Source organism: Mobula birostris, chromosome 12 (assembly GCF_030028105.1).
Source record: "Mobula birostris isolate sMobBir1 chromosome 12, sMobBir1.hap1, whole genome shotgun sequence".
NCBI lineage: Eukaryota > Metazoa > Chordata > Chondrichthyes > Myliobatiformes > Myliobatidae > Mobula > Mobula birostris.
The window spans coordinates 67,783,017-67,806,591 of record NC_092381.1 but is presented as its reverse complement, the minus strand read 5'-3'; the positions used below and the strand labels follow the sequence as shown (position 1 = coordinate 67,806,591).

Genomic DNA, 23,575 nt, shown 5'->3' with positions numbered 1-23,575 from the left:
TATGAACATGTGGTGAAATAGGACCCACAGGGTGGAAATTCTCTCACCACCAGGGTAAATCTTGAACTTGTATGATTTTTATCAAACAAATTCCAGCACGTATTCCTTGCCGTATAATGACCCGCATCAATTACTGTAGGTTCTCCATCTCACTGCTGTGTCCAAGCAAGGTTCTCTCCTTCCTGTGTCTTCTGCTAACATTGCTTCATTTTCCATAAGACCAGAAGACATAGAAGCCCATCGAGTCTGCTCCACCATTTAACCACGGCTGATCCTTTTTCTCCCCTCCTCAGCCCCAATCTCCAGCCTTTTCCCAATAACAATTGATGCCGTGTCCAATCAAAAACCTGTCAAGCTCTGCCTTAAATACACCCAACGACCTGGCCTCCACAGCTGCCTGTGGTAATAAATTCCATAAATTAACCACCCGCTGTTTAGAGAAATTTCTCTGCATCTCTGTTTTAAATGGATGCCCCTATATCCTGAGGCTGTGCCCACTTGTCCTAGACTCCCCCATCATGGGAGACATCCTTTCCACATCTACTCTGTCCAGGCCTTTCAACGTTTAAAAGGTTTCAATGAGATCCCCCCTCAACCTTCTAAATTTCAGTGAGTACAGACCCAGAGCCATCAATCGTTCCTCATATGATAACTCTTCATTCCCGGAAACATCTTTGTGAACCTCCTTTGAACCCTCTCCAATGCTAGCATATCTTTTCTTAGATGAGGAGCCCAAATCTGTTCACAATACTTAAGGTGAGGTCCAACCAGTACTTTATAAACCCTCAGCATCACATCCTAGCTCTTATATTCTAGACCTCTTGAAATGAATGCTAACATTACATTTGCCTTCCTCACCACCAACCCTCCCTGCAAGTTAGACTTTAGGGTGTTATGCACATGGATTCTAAGTAGTCCCAAGTCTACCTAAGACCTTCTGCAGCCTGTTTCCTCAGCACCACCTGCCCCTCCTCCAATCTTTGTATCATCTGCAAACTTGGCGACAAAGCCATCTATTCCATCATCTAAATCGCCGATATACAGCATAAAAAGTAGCAGTCCCAACACCGAACCTACAGAACACCACTGGTCTCTGACAGCCAGACAGAAAAGGATCCTTTTATTCCCACTCGCTATCTCCTATCAATCAGCCAGTGCTCCAACCATTCCAGTAACTTTCCTGTAATGCCATGGGCTCTTAGCTTGGTAAGCAGCTTCATGTGTGGCACTATGTGAAAGGCCTTCAGAAAATCCAAATATACAACATCCCCTTTACCTATCCTACTTGTAATCTCCTCAAAGAAAACCAAAAGGTTCGTCAGGCAAGATTTTTCCTTAAGGAAACCATGCTGACTTTGTCCTATTTTGTCCTCTGTCTCCATAACCTCATCCTTAACAATTGACTCCAACATCTTCCCAACCACTGAGGTCAGGATAACTGGTCTATAATTTCCTCTCTGCTGCCTTCCTCCTGTCTTAAAGAATGGAGTGACATTTATAATTTTCCAGTCCCCTGGCATCATACCAGGGTCCAATGATTTTTGGAAAATCATTTTTAATGCTTCCATAATCTCTACCGCTACCAACTTCAGAACCCTAGAGTGCAGTTCATCTGACCCGAGTGACTTATGTGCCCTTAGGCCTTTCAGCTTTTTGAGCACTTTCTCCCCTGTAATAGTAACTGCACTCACTTCTCTTCCCTCACATCCTTCACCATCTGGCACATTGCTAGTGTCTTCCACAGTGAAGACTGATGCAAAATACTCATTTAGTTCATCTGCTATCCCCTTGGCCTCCGTTATTATTTCTCTGGCCTCATTTTCTAGCGGTCCTATATCCACTCTCATCTCTCTTTTATTTTTTACATACTCGAGAAAGCTTTTACTATCAACTTTGATATTGTTTGCTAGCTTACTTTCATATTTTATCTTTTCTCTCCTAATGATCCTTTTAGTTGCTCTCTATAGGGCTTTAAAAGCTTCCCAATCCTCTGTCTTCCCACTAATTTTTGCTTTGTTGCATACCCTTGCTTTTGCTTTTACATTAGCTTTGACTTCCCTTGCCGGTCACAGTTGTACTATTTTGCCATTTGAGTATTTCTTTGTTTTTGGAATACATCTATCCTGCACCTTCCTCATTTTTCCTAGAAACTCATGCTATTGCTGTTCTGCTGTCATCCCTGCCAGCATCTCCTTCCAATTTACTTTGGCCAACTCCTCTCTCATATCACTGTAATTTCCCTTACTCCACTGAAATACTGCTTCATCAGACCTTACTTTCTCCCTATCGAATTTCAAGTTGAACTCAATCATATTGTGATCACTGCCTCCTAAGGGTTCTTTTATCTTAAGCCCCCTAATCACCTCACCATTCTGTCCCACTCTGTCTCCCTGTATCTGCCAAACTACCTGCTACACCTTCCCATGAAGCCCCTGCAGTTGTATTAACATTCAGTCATACCGCCCCCCCCACCAAGTGACAAGCTTTATTGCATGAGATTGAAATCTTCAAGCATTTCCTCCAATTTTATTCACTTTATTTACTGCACGCAGAGTGCTCTCCTCCAGATAGGAACAAACATCTCTAGACCTTCTTGTGGTTTGCCTGTTGGACTGATACTGCTTGACTTGTGACTATATGATTTTTTAAATTTTTATTTCAAATTCCAGTATTTGCAGTCTCATACTTTCCAAACCTGCTGGGATTTCAAAACGGCAGAAAATCAAGGCACTTCCTCTTTTTTTTTGTACTGATTCCTTGCAGTTTTGATTTAATATAATTTCAGTTCCACTGTTAATAGCTATTAACATTGACCACTGAGGCAAAGAAATTATTGTAATTTTGGCATTTATTGCCCAGTAGCCAATGGTGGACATCTGGAGACCATCAAAGTTGCTGCAATAAAGCAAGATCTTCTTGCTTGACTAAACTTGATAATGTTTTGATTATACCTTACAGTAAAGATTTCATCCTTTGTATGAAATGTCAATTCATTACAACTGCACAGTGTAAGAAATGCAAAAATATGAGTTTATGTTCATACCCAGTTATCCCTTCTTGAAATAAGATAATCATGTACTCCCCCAAAGATTTGCTACACAGCTGCCAACCGTGAGAAGTTCTCAAATGTAATTAGTTTCTGGTTTATGTTAGGATTCTTTTAAACTTCTTCCTCTAATGCCATATGGGAGAGGGTATAGAGGGAGAAATAGGGGAGTAGGAATGGTATTACAAGCTGAATTACCAAAAGTGTGCATTCAGAATGCAGAATACCTGTGAACAACACCATATGCAATCTATTGGACTTTACAAAACATGACTAAAATTGCAGCTCATAACAGAACCTGGGGGGGACAGGCTTGATTCGGTGCTGCCGACACCCCCTGCCATTGTTCACGTGGCTGGAGATGAGCTCTATTGTAGTTAACTGTGGATTTATGGTGTAAGTTTTGGTCTCTTTTATAGCGTGATTATGATACTATTTGTGCTTGCTATCTTGTGTGTGCTTTTTGCTGTGTGACTGTTGGTACTGTGTTTTTCACCTTGACCCCAGAGTGAGGCTGTTTTGTTTGGCTGTATTCATAGGTGTTCATGTGTGGTTGAATGACGATTAAATTTGAATTGAATGGAATTGAATTCCTACCATCATCCTCATATTATGAAAAAAGAGATAACATTAGTTTGTGCTTTTTACCCATTAGGAGGACGTGTTCTACAGATACCCAGAACACAAGTTGAGGATGCTGGCAGATACACATGCGTGGCAACGAACGAAGCAGGCGAAGATTCTATTCAGTATGAACTGAGGGTTATGAGTGAGTATCATAGATCAGCCAAGTCGATCAATTTCACAACACAATCACGCCTAATTCGCGTTTTAATGGAAATTTAACCCTTTGTTTTATGGTCTGCTGCTGGAAGACTCTGCAGTTCATGAGGCCCAAAGTGCCTTGAATTCTGCAGGGTCTTTCCTTTGCACATTTCACGATGGCAGAGCACCTAAAGGAAACTGGGCAGATCTCAGGTCACCAGCAGGAAACAGATTAAATATGTGGAATAGATTAAGGGTGGGGGTTGGAAGTAGAGGGAGAGAATGAAATTAGTTTTAGTGAGGGGATTGTGAAAAGGCATGGCTGTCTGGACTGGGGAAGAGTGTGATTGGCTGCTGGGTGTTGAGCGAGGGTGGGGCAGCAGATTGAAGATGGGGAGAATGGTAGGGCAAGACCTAAAGTTTGGGTGACAGAGAGGAAAGATTCAAGCTGAGACTCATTTATAATGCAGGGACATGATCAGAATGCTGGAGCCCAGGGTCTTGCTCCTATTGTGTATTCCAGATAGAAGTCTATCATAAAGAGCTATTGTAGAGGGTAAGTCAGGAGGACCTAGATGGGGCAGATCCTGGGTGCAGAACTCCACCTTCCCACAGTAGAAAGTCCCTTTTGGTTTACAATGAGGCTGAGCACGTATAGACTGGGGAGGTCTGTCTCTGCGTGAGAGGCTTGTGCTGTCTATTGATGGGCTGTTCTGTGCGTTTTGTGATCAAAATCCACGGGGATTTGGAAGAACTATTGCAGAAAACAGAAGAGTGATGATGCTGGAAGCTTGAATAAATGCAGAAAGCTGTAGGTTTTCCACAGGTCAGAAACATCAGAACTGAGAAGAGTTAGAAATCAAACATGGTTTTAGCATTTAATACGTCTCAAGAGGGACAAAGGTAGGGTGAATCTTTCCTAGGCTCAGGGAATCAAGAATTTGAGGACGTACGTTTTGGGTGAGAGGGGAGAGATTCAGTAGGAACTGGAGGGGCATCAGATGGTGGGCATCTGGAAAGTGACACCAACGGAAGTGGTTTAGCAGTGCCAGGATTGGTGTACCTTTAAAGGGATTCAAGCCAGATGCAGCTTAGCTTGGACTGTTTCCATGGATCTATTTGAGAAGGTGATAGAACAGGTGGAAAGTCTTCGTAAGGGTACAGACCAAAAGTCACTGAAGATTACAAGTGATGGTGGTATTGACTTTGAGAGGGTAACAAAGGTTTCTCGGACGCAGCTGATTTGTCTTAAGGAGACGTAGAGATAAAGGGGAGCATGAAAATCAAAACATTGCAGATATTTGAAACCTGAAACAAAAGCAAAATATACTGTAAATACCCAGCAGGTCAGGCAACATCTATAGAGAGAATAAAACAAAGTTAATATAACAGATTGATAACCTTTCTTCAGAACTAGCCAGTATTCAAACAAGCTGGAAAGGCTGCTTCTCCAAAATCATCAAATTCACTGTAAGATCATGAAGGAGATAATATGTGACATTAGAAGCGGAAGTGCTGTTTCTTGAGCTTCTTCGGGCTTTGCTGGAACAGTATGAAAAGATAAGTACAGAGGGTAGACTGACAGTAGGATGGAGGGTTATATTCTGTACAAGCAGTGTTATCAATAAAGTTCAGTTGAATATCCTGCAGACTGGCATCCTGGTGTGCTGTGCACTATCCCTCAATAACAAACACAACAACAATGGGTTAGGTCTATTACAGACTGAATGGAGAAAAACTGTGGACCTTGTAAAACTATTATTAAGTCTATATTTTGTTGTTGAAAATACTTTTTGAGGTAACTCATTCCTACATATTATAGTGTAGCACCATGTTATCCGATTCCTAGGCCAATGCATTTAAAAAAAAATTATGGGTAAATCTCTTCCCTTCATCTCTCTTGTGGTCACAGTCATCAATGTAAGTTATGTGCCTGACAGAAGGTACACTGTGACGAATAAACCAAACACATGGCCAGCAATTGAAGGGGTGCTATTTTACTGGAAACTAGAAATTCCACATGTATCCCAAATTTTGATTAGCTTAGGTCAATCTTTATGATGTCAAGAATGTCTCTTTTGGGAACTTGAGTGCCATCTGTAATTTATATAAGGCTGGAATTGGAACAGAAAGTTTCATTGCTTCACACAAAGAGTTCAAAAGATATTGCTGATCAATTATTCTCTTCATTTTGCTTCTCCACCCAGCTCCTCCTACTATTAAACGGGCTGACAATGATTTACCCGAAGACATCATTGTGCTGGTGAATAAAACTGCCATGTTGGACTGCATGGTCAGTGGAACACCCACTCCCAATATCACCTGGCTCAAGGATGGCCAGCAATTACGAGCAAGTGGTCCCAACCAACTCCTGTCCAATGGACGAACTCTTCAGGTGTTGTTAATCTTCTGGCTAATGGGTCGGTGTTAAAACAGTTCGTAGCTAAAATCAAGAACTTAGTTACTCCCAGTATCTTCAGAAGAATCACTATTCAGAGAGTGGGATCGTCCCCACAAGATTCAAAGGATTGGTACATTTTTCAGTGTGGAGTTGAATCCTATAGATGTTGTGTGCCAGATTTCCTGACTTTGTTCCTTGCTTGAGCTGTAATACTGTTCCTTTATCAGCCTGTGAGTCCAAGTTAGGGAGGGAAAGTGCACACAAGGTTAAAATTGGAAGATGCCTTAATCTGGACACTATTTCACAGCTGATAAGACTTGGCCACAATACCTTTCATAATTCATTGATCTGATGCCAGTCTCCATTAAGATTTCTAATGTCTTGGAAACAGGCCTCACCATGAGATATCTCTTTTGAAGGAAAGGTGAGAAAACTGAAGGAAAAGTAGTTGGACAGAGAATTAATTATCAAACACATTGCTGAAAAGTACTGTAAAGTAATTCGTAAAGGTAAATGATATTTCTGTGTCATTGTACAAGTTATTAAGGTCTTACTGATTATGTTATTGCTCTTACCAACAGATTCTCAATGCTCAAGTGTCAGATACTGGCAGGTATATTTGCCTTGCAGAAAACATAGCTGGAAATACCGAAAAATACTTCAATTTAAATGTCCATGGTGAGTGATACCAATACTAAACAGCAATATCATTTGTTGCACTGAGAAAATCAGAAACCCCATGATATAGTTTCTAAAATAGTTTGTATTACCACAGATGCCATGGAAATGGTATAAATATCACCAAAGACTAAGTTGGGCCCTGACATTCAACAAGCTAACCTAAGTTGTCTTCTTTTGTATTTCATGAAGAAAACTTTGAAATATAATTGAAATTCACTTTCTTCAATAGTGCCTCCCAGTATCATGGGCATCAACCCAGAGAACATGACTGTTGTGATACATAACTTCTTCTCTTTGACGTGTGAAGCCACAGCTTTCCCACCACCCAGCCTTAGCTGGCTTAAGGACGGGAAGCCTCTACGTTCCAACACCAACGTTCTTATTTTGCCTGGTAGGAAGCTGATTCATTTTGTGGAATTTTCTTTTGAATCTTTCATTAATGAGCCAATTGGTTGATCCTGTTGCTAAGTCAGGAACCGAATACACTCACCACTATCAGAATCAGGTATCTTACTAATGTCTTATATGATGTGAAATGTGTTATTTTTCAGCAGCACTATGGTGCAATTCATATCATTACTATAAACTGCAGAACAAATATTGCAAAGAAATGGAACAATGATACAGTATTCATGGGCTATTCAGAAATCTGACGGTGGAGGGGATAAACCTGTTCCTAAAACATTGTATGTGAGTTTTCAGAGTCCTGTAGCTCCCCCTGACAGTAATACAAGAACAGGGCATGTCCGGGAACACGAAGGTCCTTAATGTTGAGTGCTGAGTCACCATCTCTTGAAGATGCCCTCAATGACAGGGAGAGTTGTGTTACACATGTCTCGCATTCTACTCAACACAATGTATACTCCTGCAAAGCAGCCGCCACATTTATAGAGTACCTGAATTCTTTGGTGTTTGTCACTAGCACTCTGTTATTCAAAGGAAACACAACACCACTGACAGCCAAGGATTGAGTAGTGCTTTCTAAAAATATAATTATAAAAAATAAAAATATAATTTAGCTATCAGAGTGGAGATGGTATTTATGCATGTTGAAGAAGTAGAATCTGCCCAACTTGATGTTCCATTATAGATCATTCATAGCATCATGCATGGAATCCATAATAGTCAATGAGCCACACAAACAGACCATCTGGTCCACTCCTTCCCTGCCAACCATTAGCGATTAGCATCACGCTTTACAGCGCCGGTGACCGGAAAATCCGTGTTCAGCTCCCACCACGGATGGTATGGAGTTTGTACGTTCTCCACATGACAGTTTAGGTTTCCTCTGAGTGCTCCAGTTTCCTCCCATGTTCCAACAGACGTAGGGGTAAGAGCTAGTAAGTTGTGGGCGTGCAATGTCAGCACTGGAAGCATAGCGACACTTGCAGGCTGCCGCTAGCACATTCCCAGACTGTGTTGATCATTGACGCAAACGATGTATTTCACCTTATGTTTCAATGTAGACAAATAATAAAGCTAATCTCCCAGCATAGTCATCAGTGTTGTGGTGATTCAAGTGCTAGGCAGTTCTGTGCTAAGTGTTGTCAGTGACTTTGCTTCCATCACCCTTTCAGGTAATGTATTCCACTATCTGGGTGAAGAAAGGTCCCCTCTAAATCTCTATCTCTTATTCTAAATCTGTATCCTGGGGAGGGTGAAGTGCTTAGCATGTTCCTGTGGTTTTTCATTGACCTAAATGTGTATAATACCCACAGAATCTATCCTGTGAGTTCTCAGGTTTGATGAACAGTGAGATCTGTTTCTGATTTTGAAATCCTCTTGTCTCTCAGGAGGCCGGACTGTTCAGTTGCCTCGGGCTAAGCTCTCAGATGGAGGAAAATACACGTGCTTGGCCATGAATCAAGCAGGAGAGGCTGAAAAGCAGATTTATCTCACAGTTTATGGTTAGTATACATCAGGACAAACAGAATTGGGTGTAGTGGCACCAAAAAGATGAAAGACAGCAAGAGTAATTTATAAAGTTTTCATCAGAAACACGTAATACTGCACAGGAAACAGTACTGCCCAGGTGAAGTACCATTTAAAAAGGAAATGAATGAAGAAAGGTCTGCGAAAATGGAATGTTGATCTAGGGATTATTGTTTCAGGGAAACACCAGGCCCCAATTAGGAAGAACAGGGGCCAGAAGGTAAAGGTGGGATCCTAAACAAATGCTTTTCATTGGTTCTCTTCAAGGAAACAGACTGTTTTGCTGGAGGATTCAATAAACGGGAAGGTGAAAGCCTTCGTAAATAAATAGCAGGTACTCAAAGCCTTAGGGAGCTTAAACTCACCGGAGACAGGTGAGATTTATCCCAGGCTCACAAGAGATGCTGTAGATGCTAGAAATCTTGCACAGCACACACAAATGGCAGGAGGAACTCAGCAAGTCAGGCAGAGAGAAATAAACAGTTGATATTTCAGGCCGAGACCCTGCATCAGGACTGGAAAGAAAGGAGACAGAATCCAGAGTAAGAAGATGGGTGGGGGGTGGTGGTGGTGGAGGAGGAGAACATGCTAGCAGGAGGCAGGAAGGGAGATGACGTAAGAAGCTGGGAGATGATAGGTAGAAAAGTTAAGGTACTGAAGAAGAAGGAATCTAATACTAGAGGGCAGTGGGCAAGGGGATAAAAGGAAGGAGTTGGCGAGCCATAGTAAGGTGATGGGCAGATCATAAGGGCAGAGCAAGGGAAGAAAAGGAACCTTGTTTATGACATGCCTTGTCGAACCAGTCTGTAGAAAAATAAACAAGTGTATTAGTGTGGGCAATACAGTAGATATGGTTAAATGGACTTCAACTGGGCCTTTGACAGGGTCTCACATGACAAGTCTGTTCAGAAAGCGAGGGCTGATGGGATTCAGAGCATATTGGTAAATTAGATCCATAATTGACTCAGGAACAGGAGACACAGGGTGATATTAGAAGGTTGGATATGTGTGGGATCTAGTAACTGGTGGTGGTCCACAGGGATCTGCTGGGACCCTTACTGTCTGTAATTTAAAGGAATGATGTGGATGTGGGATGCATGACCTGTAAGTATGCAGATAAAAGGATTATCTGTTGTTATTTTACTGTAAATCAATTGGAACCAGACAGTAAATTTGTTTCAAATGTTTCAATTTAAACAAAAGAAATCCCAAAGACGCCTGTGTTGTGTAGTTTCAAATTGTATGTTATGTATCTTTTAGATGTTGTGATACATTTGATAAATTGACAAATGGAATTGGGCACTCTAGCTCTGAGGAAGGGAAAATTGTTCTGGCACAGACGCTTACATTGGAAAGAGGTTGTGTTTCCACTAAGATGACCGTACTGGCACATTTAATATCCTCAAAAGATTAGTTAAACTGAATCACAGAATGTTGGGATGACAGATACACATTTGGTAAACAATAAATTATCTAGTGTCTGTTACACGAAGGTTGTGATAGTCTGTGTAGTTCACTGTTTTTGCTTCATTTTTTTTGAGGAGTCAGAAGAAATTTCTAAGGTCTTCCAGAAACTAGCCATGAGTTTTGCCCCGAGACATCACTGTTACCTGCAGAAAGTTGTACCTGTGCTCATGTCTAATGAATGGGTGGGGTATGTTTCCAGCATCGAGAGATACCATAGCAGTTAATTGTTGTAAAGATGGAAATGAGTGGAGATGTAATGTTACAGATCCCGCTGATTTTCAGCCAGTCATTCCATTGGAGCATTGAACCTGTGAATTTCCATAAGGTTTATGCAATTACAGCTGGAATGGTGAACGCTGGCTGAAAACAAGTTTTGGAATTCTTATACGTATTTATAGAAAAAGATATACATATATAAATTCTTATTTATAACATTAAAGGGTAAGTATTGAAGCTACATTCTTTGCATATAATTATTTTTCAATTCTTGGCTATCCAGAAGAATCCAGACTAATTAAACAACATTGAGTCCAATAGATTTTTGTTTGGAAAAATTTCTGTCATCTCTGGGTAGCGTAGCTAGGAAATAGAACTGAGCTGCAGTTTAGTAAAGATAAAGGTGATGGGTTGAATAGGTTCAGTGGGCAAACTCTTGTTGCAGTGTTCCCATCATCAACGGGTAAGGAATTCCAATCATGGGAAAATTAACTGAGGATTACCTTGTTATTAGGATGGTTGATGGCATTCCCACTTTTAAAGCATTGTCATGAAGGAGGAACACAGGTATCAATATCTTGAGTTTAATGCTTTTAAAATGAAAAAGCTCTATTGCCATATTACAAACTGTGTCTAATACACAGCTAATCAAAATAGCTCATTGCTTGTATAACTGGCAAAAATTGTATTTATTGCATTATTAGTAGCTTTAAGTTTCTTGTAAGTAAATTACTTGTATCGACTTGCTAATGTTTTGTTGCTTTGCAATTGATAATGCAAAATATTACTGTAAAATTTGTGTTATTTCCGAGCAACAGTGTTCCCATTCGTAAAACACCTAAAGATGTCAGCAAACTTGTTCAGCTATTGCTATGCATGAGGATAAATGTGATCAGCAGATTTGAATTTGTCAACTATACTTAAAACTACAAAATTCAGTAGAATTTTTATCTATTATAAAAGATTTGTTTAAAACCTGCTTCATTTAATCGCTCTTTTCTTCCACTTAACCTTAAACCCAACAGTCCAATCTAACCATCAATTTTCATTTGCCCAATTCATCTTATGACTGACCACAACCATGATATATATACCAGTGAACTCAAGCTCAACTAAATACTTGTTGACCCTATTTATTTTATATAGTGAAGTTTGTTTAATTCATTTTGAATTAATAACTTTGTCAGTTACATTTTAATACACTCAAACTTCCGATCAGTTGTTATAATTATGAAGACTGAAGCCTAAATTATTTCAGATAAATACCTGTAAGTTTGGCCAGCAATTCGTTTCAATGATTTTTCAATCATACAAATACTTATCAATTTTTGGCTAATTTTTAATCAAATTGTTAAATGCTCATGTAGTCTTAATTTGTATATGTACATTAAATGAGTTGTTTCATTGTGGCTTTGTACAGAGAATTGAACTTTGGTAATTTTAGTCTGTATTCTGCTGATACGTTTGAAGAAATGTCACTGCATCATTGGAATATCAGCATTTTTAAACAGCATTTTCATTTTACTTTACGGCCCACACAAGCACTATAATGAAAACTATCCCACAAATCTGGTTTGGAGAGCAGAAGTAACACCTTATGGTTTTAATATTACCCTGTAATAGAATATCGTCCATCTGGCTTTGGATCCACAGTAATGAAGTGCAGTTAGATTTGCTCTTTTTACAAACTGTTGACAATCTGCATGCGACTGGCCCAATTCCAACTCTTGTCAAGAGGTCCATCTCAGTTTAAATAGACACCATGAAGTTGGACATAAACATTCTACATAATAGAAGTTGTTAATTATCAGAGGTGCTATAAGGTAAAGGCTGGTCATTCTATCATCTGTACATTGACAGAACACTCAGAGAAATGCACTTTAAAGCTTTGTCCATGTATGGACCAACTCTTTGTTTCACCCATAATGCTTCTCTGTGAACACAGAATATGGTTTAGTTTAGTCTCTTGTGTTTATATTGAGAGGGAAGTCGCTTGTCGCATATAGACAGTCATTATTTAACCCACATAACTGAACTGAGTACTCTATAACTATTTCTGCAGATTGTAATGTGTTTTAAATAGTTTATTAGTCCCATCTGATCTACCTGTTACAGGCCATCGTAGTGGGAAAATCAGCATGCACCATCAACACGTTCATATAGTTTCAGGATTCTGTATTGTTATATATAAATGATAATGCAGCAATGGGGAGAGCCAAATCTTCAAGGGAAAGAAACTTCTTGCCACAGCTGTAATCAATACTGATCCCCTGATCTACCCTCTAGACCCTCCATTCTAACAGACTTTCAGAACCTTATATTTTTTCTTCTCATTCTTGTAAAGTTCAAAGGGTGAATACAATGCTACTCAATCTGTCTTTGGAGGACAGTGCTTGAACCTAGGAATCAACCTAATAAACATTTGTCGCACCACATCCATGCAACGTATTTCAGCTTTGAAAACCCAAACTACACACTGCATTGTTTCAGTTGCATAGTCACACTTATAATTCAGTCCCATCACAGTGAATGCCCCCAGGCTGTTTGCTTTGGAATTCTACATCTCAGTGAACAGTGGCTATATTGTCAATGGAATTGAAGACTAAAGGCTGATTTATACTTGTGCGTACGGGCTACGCTGTAGGTCTGATTTATACTTTTGCGTAGCCCTACGCCGTAGTGAGCATGCGTAGTTGTGTCTGCGTCTCTCTGCAATTCACCGCCAAAGCGCTAGTTGGCGGTGGGGTTTCTATGCCACTGTGTTGAGTTTCTTCGTGAGAGACATGGACGAGGAAATGCATTTCAAATATGTTCGGATGCTGGCAGGTAGGTTTGACGATTTGGTTCATCGTCTCCAACCATTTATTTCGCGTCAGTGTACAGACATGGCGGAGAAAAGCAACCGGAAATGCGAAGGGGGAAATGCGATGCTACCAAGCGGACCAATCACAATTGTTGCGGTCTGCGTCGCCGCGACGCGTAAGTTACATTTTTGAGGCGATGCATGTCACCCTACGGCGTAGAGTACACGGTACCTACGGCGTACATTTGACGCACAAGTATAAATCAGCCTTAAGGCTACGTCCACACTAGACCGGATAATTTTGAAAATACCGGTTTCACATAAAAATGATAGGCATCCACACCAGGCGTTTTTGAGAATGCCTCTGTCTACATTAAAACGGATATTCGGGCAAATCTCCTCCTACTGGGCATGCGCAGGACACACAGTAAAGAAGCAAAGAGGAAACAGTATACTTGGTGTGCGTTTGTCCAGTTACAGACTAGAAAAACTTAAAAGGAAATTGCCAAAGGAAAGACTTGGTGCGCGTTGTCCAGAAACATTTCCTACAGCCATAGTCTCTTCACCGATGAAAGGGACAACAGCTACAACTAAATGCAATAAGGCTTGTTACTGGGCAAAAGTGAAATTTGCTGTTATCTCATTTGTTTGCCTTTTGCCATGTCTTTGTGTATTATTTTGCTGTGTTTAACATGTGCAATAAAACGAGTTACTGGGCAAAAGTGACAATTGCATCTATTGAATGTTTGCACAAGCAATACATTTATAAAGCACCTTGTTAAATGTATAAAACATGTCTGCATCAGTGTTATCTTGTATTTCCATACAATGTTACATTAGGCTGTTACACATCTATTGTGGTGTTGGAGGTTGCGTTCAAGAAAACAATGGAATGCTGCGCTGCCACCACCATTTGTTCCAGCACGTCATGACAGCGTTTTTAAAACTAGCCGGTTACCCCGTACACACTACAACGCCCAACCGGCACTTTCAGATTTAAACACTCTGGAGAGTGTTTTAGAAAAGCTCCATTTTTGGGGGAGGGAAACGCCATTTCAGTGTGGACAGAGGATCAAAATGAAGAGAAAAGGCTTCGGTTACAGATTTGTCCGGTCTAGTGTGGACGTAGTCTAAGACTGGTAGGATTTTGGGCATGGAGGGTCATCATGAAATGAGACAACTAGAGAGAAACATTGACTAGAATATGTCTTGGCACGCTGCAGGGGCTTTATGATCTCCTGCTGCTTTTGATCTTTGTCTTCGTCCCTGCTGCAGCCTGGAGCCACTCAAACCACTGCAACAACTCCACAGTTGGAGAAGCATTTGGGGGTGGAAGGGGTGAGCAATTATTGGCATCTGGAATAATCAGTTTCTTCAGCAGTTTGCTTTTTGCAAAACAAAAATTGGTGTATTTACAGCATCTATCACCACTGGTATCCCACAGAATGGTTCTCAGTAGAAAAATGCAGGTCATTGCTATTTACTTATTGCTTGTGGAGGTCTAATAAAGTAGTCTGCATCCAGCATGTGTTAAGATAATCATATTCCACTTTTGTTTGAGGTGCGTTGCAGAAACATCGCCTCCAGCCATCTTCAAGGTGTTTCTTTTCTTATAGTTCCACCAACTATAAAGGGTGCAGGGGATTCCCCTCACTCAGTCAGTGTCCGCACTGGGAATACAGCAATTCTGGAGTGTGAATCAAATGCAGTGCCACCACCCATCATCACCTGGTTTAAGAACGGCCGCCCAGTCATTGAGTCCAGCAACATTCGAACTCTGGCCAATGGCCAAAGTCTGGAGATTACAAATGCTGAGGTAAGGTCTTTCAAAGAGTGGAATGTGCTTCTAGATCTCACAGTCTAAACTCTCCTTTTGCAACAATATCACATCCCACCACCAAGTAGATCCCTAATTATAGCTAGGTAACATTTAATTTTTAATTTGATAGTAAACAAGTTATAGACATTATAAAAAATTGCAATAAAACCAATAAGGATAGAGTATTATCTAGTCATATAGCACCAAAACAAGCCCTTCAGCCCACCAAGGCCATGAAGCACATTTTGCTCTATTCCTATGATAAACCCATGTTATCCATCACTGATCGGACCCTGATCAAGAAACCACAATCAGCAGCAGAGAGCAAAGGGCTCACTTAATTCAACGGCATTGATTGGGGTGGGGGGGTGGGAGTAAATGGTAACAAGGATAGAAATGCAATTACCCTGTTAATTTGTTTGACTTGTCATCCAAAATGCACAGGGTAGGAACATAGCCTGAAACACAATGTCCATCTGCTTCCAAAAATACAAATCCAGCACTTGAACAAATTTTTTTCTCAATTTTCTGATAATATTCCTGGTGGGTCAGTCTGGAATGCCAGCCTATTTTCTAGACCGGGGTGGTAAGCCTTTTTGAGACTGTGCGCCCAAACTGGCGATAGCCTTCTAAAAAAATTCTCTCGCACGCTATGGTAATTTGAGCAGAGAATATCATTGATTAATGAATTAGTAACAGTAATTATGGATTTTTAAAGAAAAAGAATGTCTTGTTGCTTATTTATATTTATTCATTATTTTTCTATTAATAAAAATATAACAAACCCAGATTGAAATAAATGAAACATTTTAGAAAACATAATCAAATAGCATTAATTTTAATCTTTTAAAAAGAATTGAAAAATAATATCATTTCTAAATAGTATTGTTATATATAACATAAGAAACATAAAGGTAAACTCATAAACTTTTGTGCATATCCGTAAAAGATCAAGGAAAGGGAAATAAACACACTTCACACACAGTGAGACTTCTGTTGCTGCACTACAATGACAAATATTTTATATCTGATTTGTATGTCCACTCCTATAATAGGCTTGAGCAAGTTCATCACTGAAAACAATGATGCATAGTGTATGTCAGTAAAATACAGTTAATATTCCCATTGCAAGAATTTTCAGACAATTAGAGGTGTCAAGAATTCCAGAGTTTCAGAACCTCATTGTCTGGATTTTCTGCTTTGATCAAATCACAAACAAATCTCTTTCAATATCTTCTAGTTCACCTCTTAAATCGGCAAATGTTTGCCTCCAAATTGAACTGCTTTGTAAATCAATCAAATGCATTTCAAAATTAACCAAATAAGTACCCTGCAACATTTCCAAATTCAGTTCGTCTAATGTTACACTATCTGCATACTTCATAAAATGTGCAGTTTCTTCAAACGATCTTAATTTTGTGAATTTTAAAGAAAATTATTTAGTAGTTGAATGGATGATAGTCAAAATTTGCATTGGAAGGCTCTAGCATTTCAGGAATTTTGATATCTGTCTTGTGGTTTTTTTTAAGGATTGGGAAATATTTAAACATGTCATCACGTTTAAATGCTTCCAGTCTGATTTCAAAGGTTCTCATATTATCAAACAAAACAAGTGTCTTGTCAGATCCTTTGTGTTTTGGTTTTCAAGTCATTTAAATGTGAGGAGAAATCTGCAAAAAAATACATGAATCCACACAACATAAATTCTTTACACGAAAATTTTCATTGCTCAGAAACAGGCAGATTTCATTCAAACACTCAGCAATTTGTTTAAGGATAGAACATCTATTAAGCCATCAAACATTGTTGTACACAAGTAGTCTTGTATAACTGCATTCACTTCACTCAGTAAATTCTGAAATTGTCTTTATTTCAAAGCATGTCCGATAATAAAAATAATTACCTTGGTTACAATTTTCATCACTTCTTCAAGTTTCCCTCAGGTCAGCTTTTGCAGACAAAGCCTCTTCGTGCACTATACGATGCAAGCCTACCAGTAGATGTCCAACAAATTTTGCAAACAGATTGATAGCACCTGCCTCATTTCCAGTCATGCTGGGTACACTGTCAGTTGTCAAGGAAACTGTTGTTGGAAGGTTAACTTGTCGACTAGACCATTATTTTGCTACTGCCTCACATATTTCAATCCCTGGGGTGTGTTCAGGTAATGGTATTGGGTTAATCAGTAATTTGCATATTTCATTGTCCCCTACAAAATCAAGCAATAATAGCTAGCCTAGCTGATGAATTAGTGTTCTCAAGGCAAATGGAAAGACATTTAAATGAGCCGATATCTCTTGTTAGTTCTTCCGCTGTTTGTTCCCGTCATTAATATTCTTTTATTCTGTTGCTGCTCAATGGCAAAACCTTAATGCACTGATTTTTTTTTGGTGGAAAGCTGTCAAAAAGAAAAGGAGCACACTAGCCATGATTCTATAATATACTGTCCATTCAGTGATTTTCCACGTTAAGCAATAAACTTGAGACTTTAAAATTAGGAGCAACTAAGTTTGAACTACGTGAATTAAATGTCATCAAAATATTTGACTGCATTTTTTTTGTTGTTGCTGATTTCTTGGGAAATGTGTTCTTTTTTTGTTTTTGTTCACTTTTATCATAAAGCCATTTATGAAGAGTTTTGTAATGCCACTTCTCGTGAGGAAGTCCTGCACACCCACTGTGTAGGATTGTAAGATGCATTATCTTTATTACCCTTTTTGATTACACTCTCGAAAATCTTTGCTGCTTCTCCCGTCATTTGAATATTTTTGTTAGTTTGCTGAACAATCTGAAAAGGGTTAACAATTTAAAAATATCTCACCAATTAACTTAAATAACAGTTTTACTTATAAAGTAAAATGTTTATTGAAAAAAGTTATTTATTCATGGAGGCACTAAACTACATACACTCTTTACCATTACTATCATTGGATATCTGTTGTTCACTCACAAACAACAGAAGAAAAAATGTAAGCAGAGCAAAACCCATGTCAAATGGCCCGACCATTTACTATCCAAATACTGATGTGTACACCCAGTCCTGTGAAGATTTCAAAATAACATCACATATTCTCACAACTGTCTAGTTGGTGTAAAGCCAGCGCAAGACAGTTCCTGTGAAAACACTTCACTGCTCTTGGGTTGTGAGAAATCATTTGCTGCTTCTTTGGCAGTAAAGATAATCATTATGTATCTTTATTATGAGTGTGGCTTAAAGAATCAAAGGGCAGCACTTCATGCCGTGTGCTTACAAAGCTTTTGCATGTGCCACCTTTAGCGTGCATGCCATATGCTTGCCACCTCTGGAGATGCTACATACCAAAGTGATTAGAAAACAGCTTTTTTCTTAAAATTTTTATTCTGTTCTGGATTTCACAGAGGATGCTCATCAGAAAGTGGGCTGTGATTGTTGAATTGTGCCTTTTATTAATGAATAGCTTATTTTTCATCGTCACTTTGTAATCAACCATGAAAAGGACACCTAATAGAAAATAGGATATACTGTTTAATTGTCCAAAGTTCATTGGTTATTATTGTTTGCTTTCTTTTCAATTACTACCCATCATACTTTCTTGTCAGAAGTTCCAGGCGCATTTAAGCTATTCCTATACATGATCAGTAACTACAGAGTGATATAGTTACTGCAATTTTAAAATGTTGTATCGGTTTCCACTATGATCTACAATAATTTAGTGCTTAAGGATCAGCTTTTAAAATCATCTTGAAGTTCTTTCGTTGGCAGAATCTATCAGGCCTTTACAGTCTACACCCAGCTAACAGGAGTCGATTGCTGATCACATACAATCTATTTAAACCCAATTCTCAGCCACAATTCACTCATCAAGCCAGCTAGCCTCAGCTCCTAGGCTTCAGTTACCTTGTTACCTTGCTGTGTTAAGTGTCTTTACCCTCTTGTTTTCTGGCCTTTCATGTTATTTTGCGGTTTATTATTACAGTTACCACATCCCGCTAAATCATCTCTGCTGCTCTGCATTTGGATCAAGCCTCCTCTACATTTCCTGACAGGCTCACTCAGTGGTGGCTTTTAACTACAGTGTTTAAAAGCCAGTTCTGAAGCTAGATGTGCAGAGGTTATATATTTAAAGACATGGATTCCAGTAATTTCATTAGCATTCCAAAAGAAATCAGGCATTTTCCTGGGTTTTATTGAAAGGAATTTTAGACATTTGATTGCTCCATGATTAGATTTTTATGTATGAAATTTGAACTTGGCAGTCATGGAAAACCAATAGCGACCTTCTGTGAGTCAAGGAAATGAGGGTAGAAATTCCATAGTGGGAGGAAAAAATGTAGGAAAGTGGTTAAAGCAATTGTTGACAGGTGGTCAATTCAGTCTGTGAGTTTTGCAAGACATATTCAAGAGAAAACAGGCACAATCTTTATACCAACTGTCCTCAAGGCAGGGATTCAACATGTAAAATCTAGAGCTGTGTTAGTGATCGGCCTCCGTATTGCAGACGCTGTTTCTGATATCCATTATACATCTTCTTTTCACTAATTAGATCTTTTTAATCCCAAATATTTTGCATCTTGAAACATTTTAATACATTCTCAGTTGCAATCCTTCTTTAAAGAAAAATACAGTTAAATTTGTTCTTTCAGATTTACCAAAATATATGGAGATCAACTTCAAAGCATGAAACTTACATTACTGGAATAATAGCACAGCTGGAAAGCCGGTTTGAAGAGCATGTCTTTATGTCTTCCATAATGTATAACTAAATTTGTATTCTGTAGCATTAAATTGTTATCCATTTGAATAGCCACAGAGCCCTCTTTGAGACTAATTTATGTGAGTTATTAATCCCCAAAATACTAAATTATTTTCAATTTTTTCTTTTGAAAATTTCTATCTTTCTTTTATTTTCTTAGGTTTCAGACACAGGCCAATATGTCTGTAAAGCCACAAACATTGCTGGGCAAGTGAATAAGAATTTCCACCTCAATGTACATGGTAAGTTTGTTTTGAAGATGTATAGTTTATGTCGACGTGGAGTATACATCTAATCAAAATCCAACATTGTTTCCTGTTTAATATGAAAGATACTCAGCAGGTCAGGCAACATTTGTGGAGGGAGAATAACTGGGAAAATTCAGAACTAGGAAAAATCCAAAATAAAACATGAAAAAGGGAGACAGATAGAGAGGAGAGAGAAGAAAGGAAAAGGTCAACGTTAAGATGAACGGGGGCGGGGGCTGCACAGTGTTTGCTGAAAGAGGATGGCAAGGGCCAGTGAATAACAAGAGCTTTGTAAAGATTCAGTAGGTCAGGAAGAATCTGTAAAGAAGGAAACAGCTGATAATTTTATGTTAATGACCTTCCTTCAGGCATTCAGTTCTGATGGGAAATTGTTGACCCTCACTTAGTTCCTCTCTCCAAAAATGCTACCTAACCTGATTTTTTTTCTGTCATTCAGCTTTTATGTCAGGTTTGCAGCATCTGCCACTTATTTTTGCTTTTGTTACGTCAGGAGAAGGTGTATATTGGACAAGAAACACGAAATCTGAAATTACTGCATGCAGAAAATGTGGGGTGCAAGACATCCTTGTGAGAATGTCTGATGTTGAAAGACCGTTAACACCCAATGACCCCAGGTTACATCACTGATGATGTGTCCCAGTGCATCCTAGGATGTATTTCAGCATCTTGACATCTTATGTGTTAATTATAACAACTTGGATGCAAATAAGAGTTATTTATTTGGAGTATATTTGCACAGCTGTAGGTTTCCTTATCACTGAGGTGTCACCTCCCATTTTCTCCCTTAAGCTACAAACTATCCAGGCAGCTGCAGAGTTTGTGCCCACACCCACTTCATTCCTTTACGTTTGAATTTCCACTCCTTCATCAAAATCTCTTCCTTCCCTAAATAAACCAACCATATGACCTTCGTCCTGGCTTCAAAAGTCCGCTTCCACTAAAAAGAAGGAACTTATTGGACAGGCTAGACTACCTCATAAACAATCAAATCCTTTGAAGTGTCGTTCAAACATTGAAGTTGGTCTCTTAGGCACAAGATCCCACAAGGTGAAGTCAAAAGGCAAACTAAAGATAATTTAATATCCTGTTCCAAAAGCAGTACTTCCAACAGTGGAGCACACTTCATATTATACTAAATGCAGTTCTATAATGTACAGATCGTTTCCTGCATGGCACTCGAGTATCAGGCTAAGAAATGATTTGTTTAAAGCCTTTCATGATCTTGGTCATCCCGTGGAGGAGACAAAAGTTCTGAAATTATTATATAGTACAAAGTGAAAACTAATATGTATGTGGCCGGATTATGCAAACTGTGGAGAGATGTGGTTCAATAATCTGTACTTCTCTTTAGGCAATGTTTAAATTTGTCTTGCTCCAAACCACCATGGAAACTATCTGCACTTGGGAAAATTCTGCATATTTTTACATTCATTGGAGCAGGAGACCTGGCCGGTATTTCACCTCATGCAAAAGATAGCACAGCTATTCAGTAGGATCCATGCATCTCTCTTCTACCTGCATTGTATTCTGTGTTGCACATTTATTATGACAACTAGTCACATGTGTGGTGGCGTGGTAAAAGCAAAGGGAATAAGTTGCGTATTTGTGCTTTATTCTGGGGCCCAGCGAGTGACATATCTTTTGTTGATGGTTTAATTGCATTGCTTCAAGATTGTATATTTTGCTAGTTGCTAATAAAAGGCAGACTACAGTTCTTCGACGTTTTGGAACATTATTATTGGATTGATCAGAGGGCGCATCGTACAAGGATAACAACCACCCCATGCTAGGTTGCCAGTAGCGGCATTGGTTTGTTTGAGTTGAGGGTACACATTCATGAAATTGCACAAGTGTGCTTCTGGAAATCTCTTCATAAAGAAAAAATTCATAACTCCAAAGACTGGGGGAAATTGCTGAAGAGTTCTTCTATATTGAGTGCTTCTCTGAAAAGAGGGTGACACACTATTCTTTATTGCAAAAAAAAATCATAATCATGTGCCCCAGAGAGTTTGTGACATTAAAGTGAAAATGTTTGTAAATCTGGGAATACCTGTACCTCCAACAGTACAAGACTTCCGCAGTACTGCACTGTACATTTATCCTGTGGTAGTAAACTCAGCTTCCTGGAGGATTACTTCAACTTCTGAGCTCAACACCACAAAATAAATGCTCAGCCGTCTTGAATGAGCAACCCTCTGGCTCAGGAACATGTGTTTTGTTAGGACCAATGCCAATATGTGAGTCCTCTCTCCTTCAACATCCACATTCTCCATGCCCTGAGGGTATCTCTGTGCATGTGAGGTGCTTAGAAGAAACCTAAGTTAGAAAATTATTAGCAACAATTGCAAAAATTCAAGACCCAACTTTTTGACTTCTTCCCTGGCACTTCAAATGGTGACAGAAGTAGCTCAGTGCCAGAATCAGGGATATGGAAAATTGTTACTTCACAGCTATTTGCAGAAGCAGAATTATTATTGTTATTTTTTGTTTGTTTTGCTTTTCTCTCTCCTTCTCTCTTCTATTCTCCACTCTGGCCTTGTACCTGTTCTCCTCCTTTGTCTCTCACCTCCCCCTAGTGCCCCTCCTCCTTCCCTTTCTCCCACAGTCCACTCTCCTCTCCTATCAGATTCCTAGTTCACCAGCCCTTCAACCTTCCCAACCATCTGGTTTCACCTTTCACCTTCACGCTAGTCCTCCTTCCCCTCCCCCATCTACTTATTCCGGTGTCTTCCTCCTTCCTTTCCAGAACTGAAGAAAGGTCTTGGCCTGAAACGTCGACTGTTTATTTATTTTCATAGATGCTGCCTGAACTGCTGAATTCCTCCAGCATTTTGTGTGTGTTGCTCTCTAGATTGCTACAAATGTATTTGATTGTACTGCTTCTACAAATGTACTGTGGAGAGCATTCTGACTGGCTGCATCATCATCTAGTGTGGGGTAGTAGGGGGTTTACCACACAAGATCGAAGTAAATTGCAGAGACTTGTAAAATTAGTCAGTTCTCTCATGGCTACCAGCCTCCATAGTATCTAAGACATCTTCAAGGAGCAGTGTCTATCATTAAGGATTGCCACCACCCAGGACATGCCCTCTTCACACTATTACCATCGGGAAGGAGGTACAGAAGCCTGAAGACGCACAGTCAGTGATTCAGGAACAGCTTCTTCCCCTCTGCCATCTGCTTTCTAAAGGACATTGAACCCTGCGACACTACCTCACTACATTTTTATTTCTGTTATTTTGCTCTACTTGTTTTAATTTAACTATTTAATAGATATACATACATATATACACACACACTTAATGTAACTCCATATTTATTTACCTTGTATTTCATTGTACTGCTGCTGTAAGGTTAACAAATTTCATGACATAAGCTGGTGATATTAAATCTGATTCTGATTTCCAGCATCTACAGAATCTCTTGTGTTTATTGTCATTATT

The 23,575-nt window shown here is 39.3% G+C and overlaps 1 protein-coding gene across 2 annotated transcripts in view; it reads left to right on the top strand.

The window, feature by feature from the left end:
* Window positions 1-23,575, top strand: part of hmcn1 (hemicentin 1) — a 514,861-nt gene that overhangs the window by 366,100 nt on the left and 125,186 nt on the right. For both annotated transcript variants that reach the window (XM_072273998.1, XM_072273996.1), the window contains exons 55-61: window positions 3,702-3,815; window positions 6,019-6,206; window positions 6,794-6,890; window positions 7,123-7,284; window positions 8,687-8,800; window positions 14,928-15,127; window positions 20,024-20,105. In XM_072273998.1, coding sequence (XP_072130099.1) covers window positions 3,702-3,815; window positions 6,019-6,206; window positions 6,794-6,890; window positions 7,123-7,284; window positions 8,687-8,800; window positions 14,928-15,127; window positions 20,024-20,105 — 957 coding nt within the window. The remainder of the gene's footprint in view (window positions 1-3,701; window positions 3,816-6,018; window positions 6,207-6,793; window positions 6,891-7,122; window positions 7,285-8,686; window positions 8,801-14,927; window positions 15,128-20,023; window positions 20,106-23,575) is intronic.